Source organism: Punica granatum, chromosome 7, assembly GCF_007655135.1.
Source record: "Punica granatum isolate Tunisia-2019 chromosome 7, ASM765513v2, whole genome shotgun sequence".
Lineage (NCBI taxonomy): Eukaryota > Viridiplantae > Streptophyta > Magnoliopsida > Myrtales > Lythraceae > Punica > Punica granatum.
Genome location: NC_045133.1, coordinates 20,674,443 through 20,694,155, shown reverse-complemented (window position 1 = coordinate 20,694,155; position 19,713 = coordinate 20,674,443). Strand labels below are relative to the sequence as shown.

The following is a 19,713-nucleotide window of genomic DNA, read 5'->3' as shown; positions in this document are numbered from 1 at the left end:
TTGCTAAACTGAGAGCAACTATACTCACTTGGAACAAATAGGAATAACAGTAAGCCCAATAAAATAAAGTTCTCTTCATGTCCTCAGCAGAATAAAGATCACAAGATGCAAGAATATTACTTCAAAAATTACACTCGATTCATAGGAGAAATCCCAATTGAACAAATTAACATAACAAACAATGAAAATCTACAACATCCCGTAATTCAGCAAACAAGTCGATAAAACTGAGGACCTGTCAGCACTACATCTCACCAAAAGACAGCCACTGAATACAAGCGCCTCTCCTGGATCTATATATCTATATCTCTATATGAACAGCGGAAAGTGCCATTCTAGTCGTTGAGTGTCAACTATTTTCTAATGTTATTGACATGGCCCTGGCAACTCTGTATAGTCTGTGCGAAATGCTTCTAATTCATCTAATCCTGCAAGTGCAAATAACGAACCCCAAAGTATAAAAAATATGTAGGAATCTGCTCTCAAGTCTTACAAAGGAATAGCAACAGGATCAGAATGAGTAGTTACTAATCAACCAGAAGTTGCAAAAGGATATCGTAGAAATTGCACATTCTGTATCGAATAATGGATTTGGTGGATCATTTTAGGGAACTTTGGGCCACATTTGTTTACATTTTTCATCATCCCCAAGAGTCGTGATATAGAATGAAGAAACAGATATTGCAACACTTATGGATCATATGCTATCAACTGTACCATATCAACGACTACAGAGGCCAAGAACACGAATAACTTGCAGGGAGGTGGGAATATCTTGGAGTTTGCTAGTGGCAAGTTAGGCTAAATGTGCTTGATCACATCAAATCTCAAATGCAGTTAGTTTGAATTCCCATACCTGGCCAGATTACTAATTAGTCTTGTATTCCTCAAGATGCATCCACTTTGTAGATGACCACTTATTTCCTCTAATCACAGGGCAACCTCCTGACATAAACCAAATCCAAAAACACTTGATAAATGATGTTCTTAAAGATAGAAAGAATTTGACTGGAAATATGAGCTACTAAGGGACAAAAGAGCTGACCATGCAGACTTGTAGGATCAAGAGTAGCATCAGGCCTCATGCTCCAAAACAACAATGCATCTCCCATCTTTGGTCTCACAGACAATCCCTGCTTAGCACATTCTGATAATTCATCCCACCCGGACCTAGAACTAAAATTTCCACTGGCTGCAGGAAACACTGTCTCCCCACCTTCTTCTACATCCGATCTACATCATTAGCAATGACAACAAAATAGGGAACGATGAAGTTCTCACCAACTGAAGGGAGAAAATTGACTACAGATAACATTTGTCGAGATGAAATTGTCCTTACAGATACATAAGCAGGGTGGCAATCCTTTGTCCGCCATTCTTAGTGTTGAACTCGTCAAGAAAATAATCGAAATGAGGTTCGTATTTTTGTCCAACTTCATAGTGGAGAATCTGAAGTCCTTCTCCATGCTCTGCAGATTAAAGTTTTAGAAAACATCAGCCCATACAATAATGGACACATCAAAAGATACAAAATGAAAAAACAATGGAAAAAAAGGCTGCAAGCCTGTAACTACTTCTAAGTTACACAGAATTGCTAGTAAAAGCTTCACCAAGAGATATGTTTCTTAATATCGCATTAGCCAGAAGAGTATATGCTATCTTATAAACAAATCAAACCTAGATATGCAAAAACTTAGAAATCACTCTCACAGTTAACATACTCGGCAAAATTTTACATATTTATGCAGTTTTCCACAAAATTACATACCTACAGGAATGAAGGTGAAATCTGCAATTCTTTTCTCAATGTCCCTAATGATTTTATCCCGTCCTCTCTTAAGAAAAGTTCCAGAACTCGTGCGCACCCTGCATCCAAGAGATGTCCCTTGTAACTAGTCTCATTCGCTGTCGTGATGAGAAGAGAGACAGAGGCTCCCAAACTTTAAATTTGTTATGCACAAACTACACTTCAGCAAGGGAGAGTGTAGGAAGGTGAAAACTCTGACCTGCTATCCTTGCTTTTCCCTGTTGCGCTATCAACCACAGTTGACTTCACCATGTGAGGCTTAGCGAGATTTATCAAGTACTCGCACTCTTCCTTGGACTGCACAAATTAGGACATATACACACAATGTTACCGGTTCAATCATTCCCATGTCGCCATTTCAATGAGGACGGAGCAGAAATGCAGCGCAAAGCACGTAGATCACATTATAGGCAGACGCTACTCAATTATCCAAAATCACTATATGAGACGATGAAACTTGCCAAACATCGAAAATTCCATATCCCAGTGTAACACTAACAGACGAATTCAGATTCTCATTCCGAATCGAACCAGTTAAAAATCTAGGAATTACGATTTCATGGTAATCGAATTATCGAATCGAGAGCTATTAAGACTGACCAGGAAATTGTGGTAAACGAAAGCTCGGGGCTCCCATGAGAGAACTTCCGTCCACTGCTCCCCTCTCTGCCCTAACCCGCCTCCTCTAACCAAAATCAACCAACATTTCAGACCTCATCCCATCGAATCAAATTCAAAACTCAATTGCAGCAAATTGAGCCCTAACAATTGATTACCTATCCGACGTTCGGCGTCTGAACGAGCTCAAGTCGTGAAGCGGAGAGCCCTCATCGCTGATCGGGAGGGAGACAATGCCGAGAGCCAGCAGCAGCAGGAGCACGACGGTCAGCATGAGGAACATCGTCAACGCGAGAGTCAACACCGATCTCCTGCTATAGACGCGTGGATGCTTCCCCTTCGCCATCCTCGGGGCTGATCGGAACCCTAACGCTCGCTGAACGGATGCCAGAGTTGATCGAAGAAAGAACGTCGGTGCATTCGGCCCCATTTTGTATTGCTGAACCGCCTGAACGGTAAAAGCTTAGCTTGTTTGGTTTTAATTTCCTTTTATTTATTTATTTATTCCCAATAATTAAAAAAAAATGTTCACGAGATTCCGAATATATAGGATTTGATTTTCCGACCGATCAGATGGCCCGATAGTGTTTAATGACGGTATCGACCCTGGCCTTTAGGTTGTATTTATGTAAAGGAAGGGGTGAATTTGTCAAATTGGTCGCTCATTGTTTGTTTGCCAGCGGCCCATGGTTTTGAACAATAATATCACGTGTTCCCCAACCATGAGGGACCTCCCTTCCTTAGACCAAGTCAAAGAGGAGGGCCTATCTTTTCAAGACTTTTAAAAACACCCTTAAAGAACATAGAAAACTTGGAGCATAGATAGAATGAAGACAAACCACTCCTAACACTTGATCCATCGCAATAGCACAAGTTGTGAACTATATATTATAAAGCTATCCCAAATCTCACCCAATTGAAATAAGTTCCTTCGAAACTTGTCATTGCATAGCGTCAAAGAATTTTGAAATGAAGCAAAATGATGTGTAAATGGCAAATTTTGGAGAAAACCAGAGTTATTTACCCTATTGAAGACGTAAAAGATCAAAGTGGAGAGATTCGTTATTGAGAAAAGAATTGCAGATTACTTCAAGACTCAAGTAATCTTTGTAGGATGCCCATATGGGTAAAAATACGAGAAAACTATCAAAATGGTCATCGAAAGATTTTAAAACTAACAAATTACTACTTGAAAGTTATTTTGAAACAAAATTATCATTGAAATACCATGATCCATAACATTTTGGTACCACCGTCAAGATTCTGTAAGTGCCGTTACGAGAAAATGACGTAGACGCTAATGTGGTATCTAGTAGGCAAACGGAACACGATTAACGGTGCACGTCATCATATACAACGTTGTTTTTGTCATCCCAGTAAAAAAAAAAAGTTTAACCTAAAGTCGTCGTCACCTTCCTGGCCGCCCCCATCTGCAATCAATTAGGGCAAACAAAATACAGAGAGCTCAACAGGGGAGTTTGGGCAAGCAGGAATTAGGGAAATTAGGGCAAGCGGTGGACTCACACCAGACGAGACGCATAGGCTAGAGTTCGACCACGGCACGGGCGCCGCAGTAACTGCTGATCAAACCAGACGGACTCGTCGAGCTCAGGTTCGACCAGACGGAGTCATCGAGCTTGAGTTCAACCACCGCATGGGTCCTGCATTCAGACCAGACGAACTCGTCTAGCTTGAGTTCGACCACCGCACGGCTGCCTCTCTCATCACAGTTTCTTTGCTCATGCGACCGCGGATTGAAACAGAGGTGGGAGAAGATTGAGGAAAGGAGAGTAGAGAGACGACTGACCAGTTGTTGTTAAGGAAGGAAGGGAGAGCAGATTGAGGAAGGAAGGAAGGAAGCTGCTGAGGAAGGAGAGACGATTGAAACTGCTGCTCCTGAAGATCAAACGCTCAACTGCATAAAAGGAAGAGAGAAAGGACAACTCGAGCAAGTACTGCCACATAAATTCAACTTTATGGGCCTCAATAATCTCTGTTAGAGGAGAAGGCAAGAAGAAGTGCACATGATAATTATTTTGTTGGCTGAAATTGAACTTGCTTTGTTATGATGGTTTTGTATATAGTATGATGTAGCGGTTTAAGTGCAACTGTAAGAATGGGATGCTGTTGGTTTTTGTATAGCTCATACATCAAAATTTTAGCTTGTTGATAATGGAAACTACTTGACATTAAAAGATTATGAGAAGTTGTTCTTTTGGCCAGAAGTTATTCTTTATGAGAAGTGGTATTATGTAACTGCTATCTTGTCATTTTGGCCCTTTGATGTCTGTGAGGGCTTTTGCAACTTATTTGGTTCCAATTTCATGAAAAATTGGAGTTCGGATTGAAATTAGCATTGGATTAATATGTTCTATGTTAATGGATGATAGGAGTATCTATAATTGCAGAAGAAATGATTTCTTGGTACTTGGACAACAAAACCATTTCACATAGTAACAATAGCCACTTTGTCACATTATCTCCCCTTCCAGTCAAAAACCATAAACCTAAAGCATAATACAGAACAAGGGCAACAAACAATAACCTCCAGAACAATAAAATCATTTTCATTATAGTCCGATAAGCTAATACAACCAATAGTTCACAACCACTCTCCATTACATCAACAGACCTAAAGAACTAAATGAGCACAAAACAAAGTGTCACACTTCATTTCATCACTTCACAACTGAAAGACCTAAAGGACCTGAAGCTAATCACACTTTATTTCATCATAACCAAGCACCCTAATACAATCACTGTCATAGCTAAAACTAAAGACAAATGCCTCCATCTCTTTAGCTGTATCTTTCTCATCTGTAAATTCTTCCTTAACTTACTTATTATCTTCTGTTCTTGGGATAAACTTCTACTGATATGCAACTCATTTTCCCACTAAAAATACTTGCATTTCCTTGTATCATCATTCCATAAAGGGCACCTATAAAATGAACGCCCTGGATTTGTTGTTGTGTTTGATATCATTCTTAACGCTGGCATTCTACAATAACATAGAATGATTCCGTTTCTATCCATGGTCGAATCACCTATGTCTAGAGAAGAACAACTGTACTTGGAGGTTGCTGAGGCTTGATCAGGTTTTGTGGGGGAAATTATCATACTCACCGTGGCATTTGCGGCAATGGGAGTGCGAGCGACGGGAATACGAGCTCATCTTGAAGGTGATACCTTCTTCGACTTTCTTCTGCACCCTCAACTCCTCTGCTCATTCCCTATTCTGATCATCCTCTCCCTCCCCAATCGAAATGTTACTGCAATCAAAATTAGGGTAGACCGACAGTAAAATTAGGACAACGACATAGAGAATAATGCAATATCCTCACGAAGGATCATCAACTTGTTGAGATTTGCCTGTCAATGACAGAAAGAATAATGCACATCGCCTCAACAGTTGTGCTCTATCTAGATTCAGAAGGTTTCATATTTAAATAGTAGTGTAAATTTTTAGAAGCACGAGTGAAAATCAACCGGTTTCTTATTCATGTTCGACTTCGAGTAACACCAACCATTTAAACCTACCATTCATCACAAAATCAAGTGAAAATCGACTAACCTCGAGAGGGATGAACTCGTCTGGATTGCAATGGAGGTTACAAATGAACTTCAGCTAGGATTGTAGGAAAGACCAAATCGATGGTCGAACCCAAGCTCGACAAGTCCGCCTAGTCTGAGTGTAGCGCCCGTGCGGTGGTCGATCGACGCCGACGACTCTTCTGATGGGAGGCGATGTCGGGTGCCTCTAGTGTGAGTCAGCCGCTTACCCTAATTTCCCTGATTTTTGCTTGCCCAAACTCCCTTGTTGAGCTCTCTGTATTTTGTTTGCCCAAATGACTACAGATAGGGACGGCCAGGAAGGTGACAACGACTTTAGGTCAAACTTTTTTTTTATCGGGATGACAAAAACGACGTCATATATGATGACGTGCACCGTTAATCGGGTTCCGTTTGCCTACTAGACACCACATCAGCGTCCACGTCATTTTCTCGTAACGGCACTTACGGAATCTTGACAGTGGTACCAAAATATTATGGATCCTGGTCTTTCAATGATCATTTTGTTTCAAAATAATTTTCAAGTAGTAATTTGTTAGTTTTAAAATCTTTCGATGACCATTTTGATAGTTTTCTCTAAAAATACCTATTAATACCTACAAAGATTAATCACTTCATAGAGACACTCATAGAAAAAATCACTCCAAATGGAAGGCACCCACTTGGATGCCCATAAGGGTAAAAATACCTACAAAGATTAATTCAAGTTTATGCATATCCAAATTATAAATAATTATAATTTTATGCACATAAAATAATTAATTTATTATATATAATATAATTTTTTTGCTACAAATGAATTTTCAAACGTAAATTTAAAATAATAGGAAATTTGTATTGCATTAGTCTAATAATATATTGAACTTTGTACTTATAAGTTTTAGTTCGTTTATAAATTGTACAGTTAATCTATCAATTAGAATTTAATGTTTTACAAATAAAAAATTTTATAATGAGGGAAAAATATCTACATAAATTAATTCAAGTAAAGGCGTTTTGCTAATTTCATTTATAGATTGTAAGTTAATCTATCAATTAGAACTTAATCTTTTACAAATAAAAATTTTCATAAGGCGGACAAAAATACCTTCATAAATTATTTCAAGTAAAGTTTTTTTTGTTAATTTTGTTATTTTAAATTAAATTCAATCTAAATTAGATATCGAGGTAAATATTATTTAAATATTGACCTTTCTAATCCGATTTCAATAAATATTTACATTTCTAACCCTATTTAGCTCATAGAAATTGACATTTCTAGTCCTATATCAATAAACATTTGTATCTCTAATTCTATTTATTGCATAGGATACAATTTTATACATACAGATTATTAGTCTTTTTTTCTCACCCGTGCATTGCATGGTAATTCTTTTTACAGAGATTTGTTGAACTGTTTACCTTTGGATGTGCAATTATAATTCTTTTCTTTTCCCGGTGGAGAAATTTTTATGTTTTTCAAAATTAATTATATTTTCGTTTTAAACAAAGTACTTTCCCTAAATTATGCAGGACACAAAGTACAGACAATTACATCGTCATTTTATGCACATAAATAAATAATTTATTATATATAATATAAATTTATATGCTATAATAAATTTTTCAACATAAATTTAAAATCATAAAATATTTTTATTTGCAATAGTTCAATAATATATTGAACTTTGTACTTATAAATTTAGTTCGTTTATAGATTGTACAGTTAATCTATCTCTTGGAAACTAATTTTTTACAAATAACATTTTCCAGATTGATGGCAAAAATACATACACAAATTAATTCAAGTAAAGTTTCTTTTCTATTTCTTTTTTATTTTTAAATATAAACAAGATTTTCCAGATTGAGGAAAATATATGCTTAGATAAATTAATTCAAATAAAGTTTCTTTTCTAATTTTGTTATTTTTAAATTAAGTTAAATTTAAATTAGATATAAAAGTAAATATTAGTTAATATTGACAGATATTGATATTTCTAGCCCTATATCAATAAACATTTATATTTCTAACTCTATTTTTTTTATACATATTAACCTTTCTAACCCTATATCAATAAATATTTACTTTTTTAACCCTATTTATTACAAGGAAGACAATTTTATATAAATATAGATAGATTATTAGAGGGTAACACATGAGATATGACTAAAATGATAATAATATATATAAAATCAAGTCACGCCGGGCTCCATAGACAAGTGATTCCGAGGTTGCAATTTGATAATGATCATCACTGATACAAAACTCTGAAAATCTCTTCAGGTTACCAATCGGAGTTGGAAATATATATGTCATGGAGAGCAGAGCATCGCAGTCGCTACAAAAGTCCCGATGATACAGGAAGCAACAAAACCATCGAAATCCCTTGTCGAGGTAGCACGAGCATTGCAGACAATTCACAGGGCATGCGAGATATATAACGGGAAGTGTCAGACTTGCAGTCGTGTTACGTACGTAATGCGCCACACTTACTTGTACACCGGATCAAGGATGACGCTTTCATGCATGGTTTCCTCTCCTTTTCCCATCTCACTGTGAGATGGATTTTTCATAGATAGTGTACATATATACCCTAATGGAGTTCACAGCGTGATCAACAAGTCGATCATAGCGAGTAGCGAATCTTAATGGAGTTGTCGTCAAACGAAAATCAATGGATATATCAAATCCCGTCAAGAAAGCTCATTTTTGAATCTAAAGCATGCATGGGTGGACTTTCCAGCCGAATATAACTTGAACAATAATGTTCTCAGCTTTACATCCGCAAAACGATGCTCAGACTGACCTAACAGAATGAATTAGAACAACAGGAAGCGACAATGAGACGGCTTATATATCGAACTACCCAGGGGTAATCCGCAAATCAATCAATTGGTCGACGATTGAGGTTAGTATATGGTCGGAAATGGATCATTTTTCTAATGCAGTTCGTATCCAAAAACTGTCTAAACTACCAAGTATTGTTCGCATGATAATACACTCCATATAAGGCTCTAAAGACCAATTTTTCCTTTTTCTGGTTCCATCCAATTTCCCTAATCAAATGCACTGATTAATTAACTTGTATATTCAACTAATTAATTTACAAAGCACCTTGCCAAAGGCACCATTATCAGTTCCAGTTCCCTTCTTCTTCTTTTTTCCTTTCTTGGTTAATGATTTCCACCTTCTTGTTGTATAACTTATCAACAATTCGCTACCTTGCATACTTTTATCTTCCATATATTTCCGTCTACATATATTTCGGATGATGCTCACTTGCTCAGTCGCACCCAAGTGTGAGTCAATTACGATTAGACATTATTTCTAGAAGGAACTGGTTGGTTCAATAAAGAAAAAGAAATTATAATTTCAAATTATAAATGAGAAAAAAAATTAAAAATCAATGATCAAGACACAAACATTAAATGATCATATAATTGGAAGAAGAGACAAGCATGAAGTCTAAGTCACACACAAAAAAAAAACACCCAATTAAATTGATAAACATTAAAAACAAACGAATTTTTTTAGGTGAATAACAAATGGATATTTATAAGTTATCAAATTGATAGCTGACGAATTTTCATGCAAAGCAAAATATATAATTTGTGTTAAAATTGATAAAAGACTTAAAGTTTGGATTTTTTTTCCTATTAAACCTTTTATAAAGTTTATCGGACATTTTCTTTTCTTTGTTCCATCCACTAATTAACACATAGCCATATGCATCATCATATTTTCAACTCAAATTCCCTTCTTAGTACGATTTTATTAACGAGACTCCCCTTAATTTACCAAATAAAGACGTGCTTAATTACATTAATTGATCTCAACACTGAAATGGCAATACCCCTAAATCAAACATATTTCAGCTAATTGATCAAACAACACAAATTTCAATAAAATTTCTCAGTTAGTTCGTCTTCTTTGCTTTTGGGAGGGCCTTCTTTCTTCTTCTCCATGTCCTCCTCTTCCTCTCTGTCGCTCTCTCCTCCTTACAATTAGCTCGGAAATTAGAACAGAGATAGAAGAGGACTTCCAATTTTGGAGTAAATGCATGCATAATTGAAGTTGTTAACTCAATCTTCTTGGCGATTGGATAAGTTTGTTCCTGTTCGGCTATTCCTCATTTTCATGAGATTCCTCATGGCCGAAATTACGAACTTTTACCGGCATGATCATCCTAAAGAATCATTCTTGTTGTTCTAACCGCTGACAGTAACAGTTCAACTTTATATCAAACTTAAGTGTAAAATTCCCACTTGGGCCTACATAAACTTGAGCCCATCTGCAATCCAAAAACTTAAGCTGATAGGTTGTTGGACTCAAACCTCATATAAGCTTGTGGTTTTTTTCTCATTTTTTCCATGTGGGATAACGTAACTCAACACTCGCCCTCACATGGCAACGTGTGGTTCAACACGTGCCACGTGCCCTTAAATACCCGCCCTTAACAACTGACCACGAGCCGGGCATCCTCTTCCGTGCTCATGCAAGGGGGGACAAATATCAAACTAGCCTCGAGCTCCACACTCGGGCCTAACTAGAGGTGCACTTTTAGCTATCTTAGAACTGGACCAGGCGACTCTTGGCCTCGATTAACATGAGGCGCACTCTTGGCTGCCTCGAAACTGAATATGCGTGGTGTGAGCCTACACGAGCGCGCACCATGTAAAATTCCCACTTGGGCCTACATGGACTTGAGCCTATCTGCAACTCAAAAGCTTAAATTTTCATTGGGCTTATACGGACCTGAGCTCATATCCACTTAAAAGTTCAAGCTGATAAGTGGTGGTACCAAGCCATATATTAACCCATGGATTTTCCTTTTCTTTTTCGACGTGGGATTTATCCCATTTTACTCAACTCCCGCCCTCACGTGCGACGTGTGGTCTATTTCTGCCTACACGTTGTCACGTGCCCGTAAACACCCGCCCTCAGTAATTGACCTCGAGCCGGGCTCATCTTCCGTGCTCGGGTGTGGGGGGACACTAACACGAGGCGCACTCTTGCCTGCACTCGGACATACTGGGTCTGGCGTGGTGTGGATGCGCACACGCACGTAGGCACGCATACGCGTAACCTAGGTTCTGATACCATGTAAAATTCCCACTTTGGCCTACACGGACTTGAGCCCATCTGCAACCCAAAAGCTTAAGCTAATAGGTTGCTAGACCCAAACTCATATAAGCTTGTGGTTTCTTTCTCATTTTTTCCATGTGGGATAACGTATCTCAACATTAAGAACCATTATTCGACAGAAAGAAACTTTTAATTATATCTGTTGGGGATTTATACCTGAGGGCGGATGGCTTGGAGACGAAGTCAGAACCGAATTCGGGTTCAGAGAAGATGAACTTCGGAACCAATTTTGAATTCAAAGAAGATGAATTTAGGAGACGGTCGAAGAAGATGATGTTGATCCTGAACTCGGAGTTGAAAAGATGACAAACACAATCTTTGATGTTGTGTAATTGTTTCGAGACACGAGTTAACGCTTTTCGAAAAGAGTTATTTGCCCCCACACGAAGTTACTATTGGGTTTCTAGCGAGTTCTTCGAGAATATAACGAAACCTTTGTATGTTTAACGATTAACAGTCTCCTTGAACAATCCCTAATTCTCTCACTCAATATTCTGGAATTGGTCAATTAACCGATCTCATGACCTTGGGCACCAGAGCCTATTTGTTTGTTTTCAATGGACATTATTGGGGAAAAAAGACACGAATGTTATTTGGGACATGTCCCGTGAGGAACCTATTATTTTTAAGTATTTTCGGTCTTTAATCATGCAAGGCATAACGGCAATAATATTGATGCCGCGTTGTTGATTGCCCATGCATGTAATCCAATTTTGCAAATAACTGTTTGCACCCCCTCAAAACACGTCTATTCTCTCGGCCAAGCACCATTGACTTATATGTGTAATATGTATATTAATTTCAAATCGGAACTTCAATTTTGTCCACTTACCACGAGAATTAGACTAACTAATTTACCGAAAATATAAGCCCATTGAATTTATAATCTAATTTCTCAACAATGTCAAACTTAAGAACCATTATAGACTCGAGAAACATGCAAAAACATAACCTACTCATTGACGATTATTGATTATTAGCCGCTACTCTCTCTCTTTCAATACTTAATATTGAATACTCTAACCAATCCGAAATGTAAAATTCATCGAGTTAGGAGGCCGGCTACCTAGCCACGATAGCATATGATACTTCTAGCTGCTTAATTAAGTAAGATCATATTCCTTGAATACATTTTTCGGGTTCCTTAAGCTGGTTAGATTCCGAAGTACTCGTGGGGACACGCCAAATTTATTCTTATAAATCATGTCAGGATCGAATTTTTCCCCGACAACTTTCATACTCCGTCCATGTAAATTTAAATAAAATTTTCTATTCTTAATTATTCTCAATCTTTTTTTCAATACTTAATTTTTTTAGTTTCTTTTGATTTGAACTTGAGGTTTGGTCCCGGTTTCTACCCGAAAAGAGAGAACGTTTTCAATGGAAAAAGTGGCTCATCACATTTTGGGAATAAAGCCTGTTTAATGGGTTGATTTTCAATAGATAGAGTTCAAGATGTGCATATATATATATATATATACACACATATATCCACACACATATATAATACTTGCAAGTAAAGTTTTTCAAGTAAATTACCGATATGGGTTGGTTCAAGCGGTTCGATATTTATTTCTCCTAAGTAAGGTTTTAAGTTTGAGTCTTATGAATGTAAAAAAATCTATATTGAGAGAGGTTTACCCCTTAATAGGCCGATCCAGCTCGACTGGATTAGTTGGGACTTAAATGGGCTTCCAAATACCGACTAAAATGTTTTTCGAGTAAATTACTACTTAATCTAAGTAATTCAATTATTTACATAACTTATTCGAGTAAATAGGAAATTACTTGAAATTTTCCAATTACATATAAGTATGTACCGTATATGCATTTTTAAGTATATATGTACCATAGAATTTTCACTCTGTAACGGTCATGATTATATTGGATTTATAGGCGGAATCTTGAAGCCCGCTTTTGCTATATTGATATTTAATTTTTTTTCGGTTATAAGAAAAGTTCTATGACTTGATGTGGAGACCGAGGAAATAAGATCGTCTTTTCACAAAAGAGTGAGGGAAAGCCATGCGATAGGATCAACATTGTTCAATGGTACTACTCATCGATAGGACTTTTAACACATTCCAATAATACGATTGATACTATTGTATATATAATTTATTGCTCTCCACAAAACAATATTGAAGCATATTCTTTGAAGTAAAATAACCCAAGGTTTTACTTGGCTATTCTAAAATATATTATTTCGGGCGCGTTACACTCTTGGCATAATTAATGTTAAGTGCAGGCAATTAATTAAATAGGTAATGACATAATATCTTACTAGTAGTAGTCGCAGTAGATAATATAATATCATTCATGCAAAAAACTGTATAGCTCAATTTCATCAATCCATAGGGACAAAAACGGAAATTTCGAGATTTTGCTTCGTCCTCCTCTTCACTCCACGTTACTCGTTCTCTCTCTTCTTTCTCTCTCTACCCTGCCATTCTCTTCTCCCTAAAACCACCAAAAACCCATAACGCTCACAGAGCCTCAAGCTCCTCTCTCGTGCTCGCTCCCCGGCAGAAGCTTCCGACAACGTACGACTATCTCCTCTTCCACGCCGTCGTTGTTCCCTCCACAGTCGCTTTAAAAGCCCCGGAGCTGGCGCATTTCCTGCAGGCGCCTTACCGGAGAAGCTCCTCCCGGTATTTTCTCGCTCGATAGAAAGAGGTCGTCCCGTAAGTCTCCAATCACCCTGAATTTCAACGCTTTGAGAATGCTGTTTAGTTTGGCGCGTTTGTCATCTGATAATAGCTCTGTTGTTTGTCGCTCAAGGTTCTGTTCTATGGTTTCGGAGCTCTGTTGTGTTGTAAAGAGCACGGAACCGGCGTGTGCTTCGTTTTGGTTTTACGTTTGTGCTTTGTTTCTTTTCCTATTTGAATAAGTGCTTTGTGATGGCATTGGTGCACTTGTGGCTTACCGGGTAGGAATTAGTTCTGTGATTGCATAGCTTTCTCATTGACACGAGCAAGTTGCTACAATGGAGTTTGGCATATCTTATTGGTGCTAGTCCATACCCCTTATCGACTAGTGGTGTAAAGAATTTCCATACTGTCAAGATGTGGTGACCCGTGTACAAGGTATGGATAGTGATAGCTAGCAGCCAACTGAGTAATGATGTTGTAATTTTGGTCGTGTTGTTCTTAATGTTTCCTTTTGTTTCATTGGCATTTGCGAGGTTTCTTTCAGTTTTCCTTAAATAGGCATCTCTGTTGTGCCCATTTCTAGAGTAATTAGTATGTGCACTTATTCAATCTTCCAGCATGTTATTTCTTCGTCAATTTCAATAATGCATGACGTATCTCTGCTGATCTTGATACATCTAATTTGGAAAACATAATTCAAAGTCTCTAGAAAGAAGATGCGACGGGCAGTTGATTTGAATGGGTAACGCTGTTATAAATATGTGCCATGTGGAAGTAAAGCAATGTTAGTCTTGCTTCACGAATATTGCATGATTTCCATGCTATGGGGCACATAACGGCTTCTGAAACTACTTCCATGCTGACACGTCTGCTGTCATATGTTGATCTGTTATGCTTTTGCTGAAGTAGTTGTTTATGCATACTGAAAAGATTCACAACAAAATTTATAAGCAGTTAAATATTTCATATAGTACTTGTCACAGTGATATGCTTCATATTGTTTTCTTGTGTATGTGGTAGTTATATAGACTTCTATGCTATGTCTACTGAGATTTCTTTCCATTTCAGCTCATGTCTCATGCTTCCAATTTTTCTTGCTTAGGTATTAGGCTTTTCTCTCTTACATTGCATTCGTGTGTTCTAGATCTCCTTTTTTGTTATCTTAAAGGACATGATTTATGTGCTCATATTAGAAATGTTTTCCTTATTTGCATACCATTCCCATGTTTCGTTGTCATTATTGGTACATGTGCTTCAGATATGACCTCGTTGCTCATGTTGTTTCATTGGCTGTTTCTGGGTTTAGATTCAATGCTGAAATGCTGGAGACAATAACAGATACTGCATTGAAGAGCTCTTGTAGTTTGGATGTTGAGAAATATTCTACTTGTTATAAGCTTGCCGTCTTGAGTCAGTTGATGGAGTTCGTAGCTTTGAAGTCGAGTTCAGATTCTGTTAGTCTGTGCAAGGAGGAATTCAGTTATCCTGATGATGACTGTAACCATAAGCATCGTCGACAGCAGGCACTGCCCGAGCCTTCAAGCACAGATGCTTTTCAACAACTTGTAATGACGCCATCTGAAAAGGTCCATGAACGTTTTGAAAGTGAGCACCTTTTCCCTGAAAAAAAAGATATTTCTACGAAGTTTGGAAGGTCTGCTGGTCCCTCTGTCTCAGTATTAATCCCTGAAGTTCCTTTTGACTCAAACCAAAGAGTAAAGCAAGCGTCTTTTGTGGACCCTGGGCCAGGTAGAGGACGTGGAAGGGATGCTAGTCCATGGAGCCAATACAATTCTAGTTATCCGTCAGCAGATGTTTTGCCCCATATAGTTCATCAGGGCTCCATTTCTTTAAGTGGAAATGCACTGCCGAAAATTCCATATCCACATAGTGCGCTGAGGGATGCATATGGAGCATCAAATGGAGGTTTTGATCACCGTAGTTTGTATATCTATCAAGGAGCATCTAGGCCTCCATTAAGTTCTTCATTGAGCTTGGGCTTTCCTCGCCTAAGATGTACAGACTTTGAGGAGCTAGGATATTGTCTAAGAGGTGATATGTGCCCCATGGAGCATGGTATCTATCGAATTGTGGTTGAAGATGTTCAGGTACATCATATTGCTGAACTCTACACGTTACTGAATGTGTTTTCAGCTCATAGAATGCTCAGCAAGTTTATAAACGAAAAGGATTGTGACCGGACTGCCTTACTCTAGTTCATTTTTTTCACATTGTTCTAAGTTTGTTCTTGAATTCTCAAGAGTAAGGCTATTCATATAAGCTGTTATACTTGTGCTATCATTATGTAAGTATATTGTATCTCTTAATTGTTCTAATACTTTCAGTACATCTTATACAGAAATGTTTGAAACTGCAATGTGAAGCATTAATAATGCAAATTCAAAGCTATATAAGCTATGTTGTTTCAAATTTATTTTAGGACATATACTAACGTGCTATTATTAGCGGCTTTGATCATTTAATTCTGTTAAATGGCCCAACATGTGGTATTTTCACCTTCTAGATGCCCGTCAGGATGAAATTGTCAAGAAACTCTTTCTTTTATTTTCCTCCTCTGGTTTATTTGTAAATGATATTGGAGTTCCTTAGGTCGGTTCTTCATGTTGCATCTTCATATGTGTAGATGCATTATTGGTTTTAAGCACGTCTAATATCTTAGGTAGTTCTTAATTATTTTCTTTTTGGCCGATTGGATTGTTCCATGCATTGATCACAAAGATGTTCTTCAACTTTACCCTCATTCAGAGGTTTTTCTCCCCAAAACTTATGCTTTCTCAAGAATTATGTTTGAGTTGCTAAAAATATACTTTCCAATTTACAGAGCCTTTCACAGTTTAACCTCCCTCTTTCAATTTCAAGCACAAACCTACAAGGAACATCTGCTGTTGCAGGACCTCCACCTCCTGCTAATGTCCCTTCAGTGAGGTTGATGAATGATAAGGAACCACTTAGCAACAGCAAAGGAAGAATTACCGGTGATGATTTAATCTGGAACCATGAGTACTCTTGTTCTACTGATGGGGGTGACGCAGATCTATATGATCCTGATCAGCCCCTCTGGAACAGTTTTGATTCTGGGACATCATCTTCACTCTTCACTCTACTGTCGAGGTTTGATGAAGCTGAAATAATGACGAATGATGTTGTTCATCGTGCGAGAGAAAGCGCTGAAGTTGATACCCACAATCAAACAACTGGGCATCTTCTGGCAAATTTATCGCATTGGAAGAGGGGAGGAATTTCAAGAAGTGTAGTAACAGAGAAAAGTAAATTATGTTCTGCTATGGGTCTTACCAGACTCTTAGAAAATGATACCAATTCAGAAGAGCCTTTCATCACTTCCAGATGTCAAGCCACAGACCCCTCTCTTAAGACACAAGATGATGTAATAGGTGCTCGCAAGCCAACCCAGAAAGCAGAACGCACTCTGTTTGTTAGTGGCATTCCCCAGCAAAGCAACAAAGTACAATCTCTTCTTTCTCATTTCCGAAAATTTGGGGAAGTTACTGATATCTACATTTATGAAAATAGTCAACGAGCTTTTATCCAATTCTCAAAGTGGGAGGAAGCTGAAGCTGCTCTAAAAGCTCCTGATGCAGTATTAGGGAACCGCTTTATCAAGTTGTCCTGGGCTAATCGGGATAGAATACGGGAGAATGGTATAAGGGGTGGAAGTTCTACATATAAGACTCATGGTCAGAAAAGTGGTTTAGTTCCTTCCTGGGCATTTGTCCGTAATAGTGGGAAGGACAATGTTCAACATGGTGCTGCAAAGGCTGATGACGTTCAGGATTTGCATATTTCATCTTCGCCTCACCCCCGAAAAATGAAGCCTGGGCCCACAAATGGCTCCAGGGTTCTGCCTCCTTTAAATAAGAAACTAGCTACTGTGGAGCAATTGAAGGAGGAACTTCGAAAAAAGCAAGAATTGCTGGAGCAGAAACAGAAAGACTTCAAGCGTCAGTTGGAGAAGCTAGAGAAACAAGTATATAACTTCTCCTTCCAATTCTAGTTTCATTTTTTTGAACTGAGGAAATATGTCAAAGACTTAAGGGTACTTCATTATTTATCTTCCTGTAAACTTTTATCCTTCATTCTCTTCCTTTGAATGTCATGTCACCAGGCTGCTGGAATCAAGGGTGACGTAGCTGCCGAGGAACCTGCCAAGAGACAAAAGCTGGTATCAGCATGTGATGTCCCAAAATCGGCAGATTTAGGATCATCTAAGACTGGTTCATCCCCAGGCTCCTGTAACACCGCTAACATCGTGACATTACCTCATGCGAAAATGGCGGACAGTCAGAAGAAATCAGCGGACAATGCGAAGAATCCCAATACAAGCTCAGTTAGGACACTACAGGACTCTACTAGTTTCAAGCCATTCAATTGTCCTACAGCACCTCTCAGCACCTCTTTTTTGGCAGATAGATACAAGGTAGACAGTCGTCCTACTGCATTTAAAATCATTCCACCTTTACCCAGTGGTCTTGCAAATGTAAGTTTCTCTCCATTCTCCATTTGTCTCCACCAAAAAAAAAAATGCATATATCCACGTTTAGAGGTGCACTTAGATTGGAAAAGCAAAAGGGGACAATTTATATTGTTGGCTCTCTGGATAGACATGAGAACCTTTTTCCCATAAATATTGGTGCAAGAGTGTTGCTATATCCTCCTAACAATCAACCTAAAAATCCTCCTAATTCAAAATCCCACACACAATATCCAAAGGTTATTTAATAGATGTGAGTGTTAGGAGGATTATCAGGTACACCGCTGAAGGTAGGATTTAGCATTTTTGTTGGTATAATTGCGCATTTGTGTTTGAATATGAATAAATTGTTGCTTTAGAATTGTGAAACTAGTTATTGCCTGGTCAAACTGTGGAGTTGAACAGAACAATATGGTGCGACTATTATTCATCTGATTTCAGGAGTTCATTACTCCTAGAGTCTTAGGCCTTTGAATTTATGATTTGATTCACTCCTGTGCTTCCTATGTTGTTTGGGGGAATATTTCAGGAACTGTAGTTAGTTGTGCTTAGATGTGGGGCTTGAGGTAGTCATCATCGGGCCTAAAGCTTTTTCTTCTGCTGGGTGAACTTATCATTAGTTCAATGTTGCTGCTTTGCTTCATAAGATATCAATATGTGCAGACCAGTATTGGGTTAACATTGATCTTTCTTGCCTGCTAGGTTGCTGCTTTGAAGGAGCATTTCTCGCCTTACGGCGAACATTCTAATGTGGAGTTCAAAAATATCGAAGCTAACGCTGATTTATCTGAGTCCTGGACTACAAAAAATTGCTCAGCCTGTGTCAGATTCACAACACGGCAGTCTGCTGAGAGGGCATTTATGCATGGTAAATGCTGGAAAGGCCACTACATGCAATTCCTGTGGTTGAAATCGAATGACTCTATACCTGCAGCTAAGGTAGCCTCTGAAACTGATAATCCATCAGCTGGAAAAGAATCTTCCATATCTTCACATGGACCCGCCGCCTGGGGAGCTGGGAATTCAGGAATTTCAGAGAGCAAATTATTTTGTAGCAACAACAAAGCCGGCGAAGTTTGTTAGGCAATCCAACATTAACATCTACTAACAGTGTTGCAGAGTCACCGAAGGGGATAAAAGTTGAGCCAAGCCCGACATTTTTGTATGGTTAACGCAAATCCTCGAGCTCCCGAGCATTCTGTAGGTAGACCTGCTTTAGGAAATTACAAATATTTCATGTTTAACTTTTTGCCGATTGTGAAAGGGGGAACTATCAGATTTGAAACATCAAATGAGAGTAATGATTCATTAGTTGACTGATAAATCTCGTATTACAGAGGGCTGTAGTTGTATATACTACTTCGTATAGCCAACGTTGGAAGAAACGACAAAGGCATTATTTCAACTTCTTAAAACCGAAATTAACCGA

The 19,713-nt window shown here is 38.1% G+C and overlaps 2 protein-coding genes across 6 annotated transcripts; one reads left to right on the top strand and one right to left on the bottom strand.

The window, feature by feature from the left end:
- Positions 1-58: 58 nt before the first annotated feature.
- Positions 59-2,937, bottom strand: LOC116214261 (probable prolyl 4-hydroxylase 3). The gene is made up of 8 exons (XM_031549643.1): positions 2,584-2,937; positions 2,408-2,492; positions 2,007-2,104; positions 1,769-1,866; positions 1,340-1,469; positions 1,046-1,233; positions 857-945; positions 59-428 (listed from the first exon to the last, which is right to left on the bottom strand). Exons 1-7 carry the CDS (start codon positions 2,853-2,855, stop codon positions 869-871), a joined length of 948 nt encoding a protein of 315 aa, XP_031405503.1. The 5' UTR covers positions 2,856-2,937; the 3' UTR covers positions 59-428; positions 857-868.
- Positions 2,938-13,519: 10,582 nt separating this feature from the next.
- On the top strand, positions 13,520-19,669 carry LOC116214065 (zinc finger CCCH domain-containing protein 41-like). 5 transcript variants are annotated; one of them, XM_031549314.1, is made up of 6 exons: positions 13,520-13,807; positions 15,081-15,379; positions 15,524-15,882; positions 16,617-17,780; positions 17,919-18,290; positions 18,987-19,669. In XM_031549314.1, the coding sequence occupies exons 2-6, from the start codon at positions 15,094-15,096 to the stop codon at positions 19,365-19,367; spliced, it is 2,562 nt and encodes an 853-aa protein (XP_031405174.1). In that variant the 5' UTR covers positions 13,520-13,807; positions 15,081-15,093; the 3' UTR covers positions 19,368-19,669. The 5 variants fall into 5 exon arrangements, with proteins under 5 accessions (XP_031405174.1, XP_031405170.1, XP_031405173.1 ...); XM_031549310.1 differs by having other exon boundaries at positions 13,520-13,799; positions 15,081-15,882; XM_031549313.1 differs by having other exon boundaries at positions 15,081-15,882; positions 17,919-18,230.
- Positions 19,670-19,713: the final 44 nt, after the last annotated feature.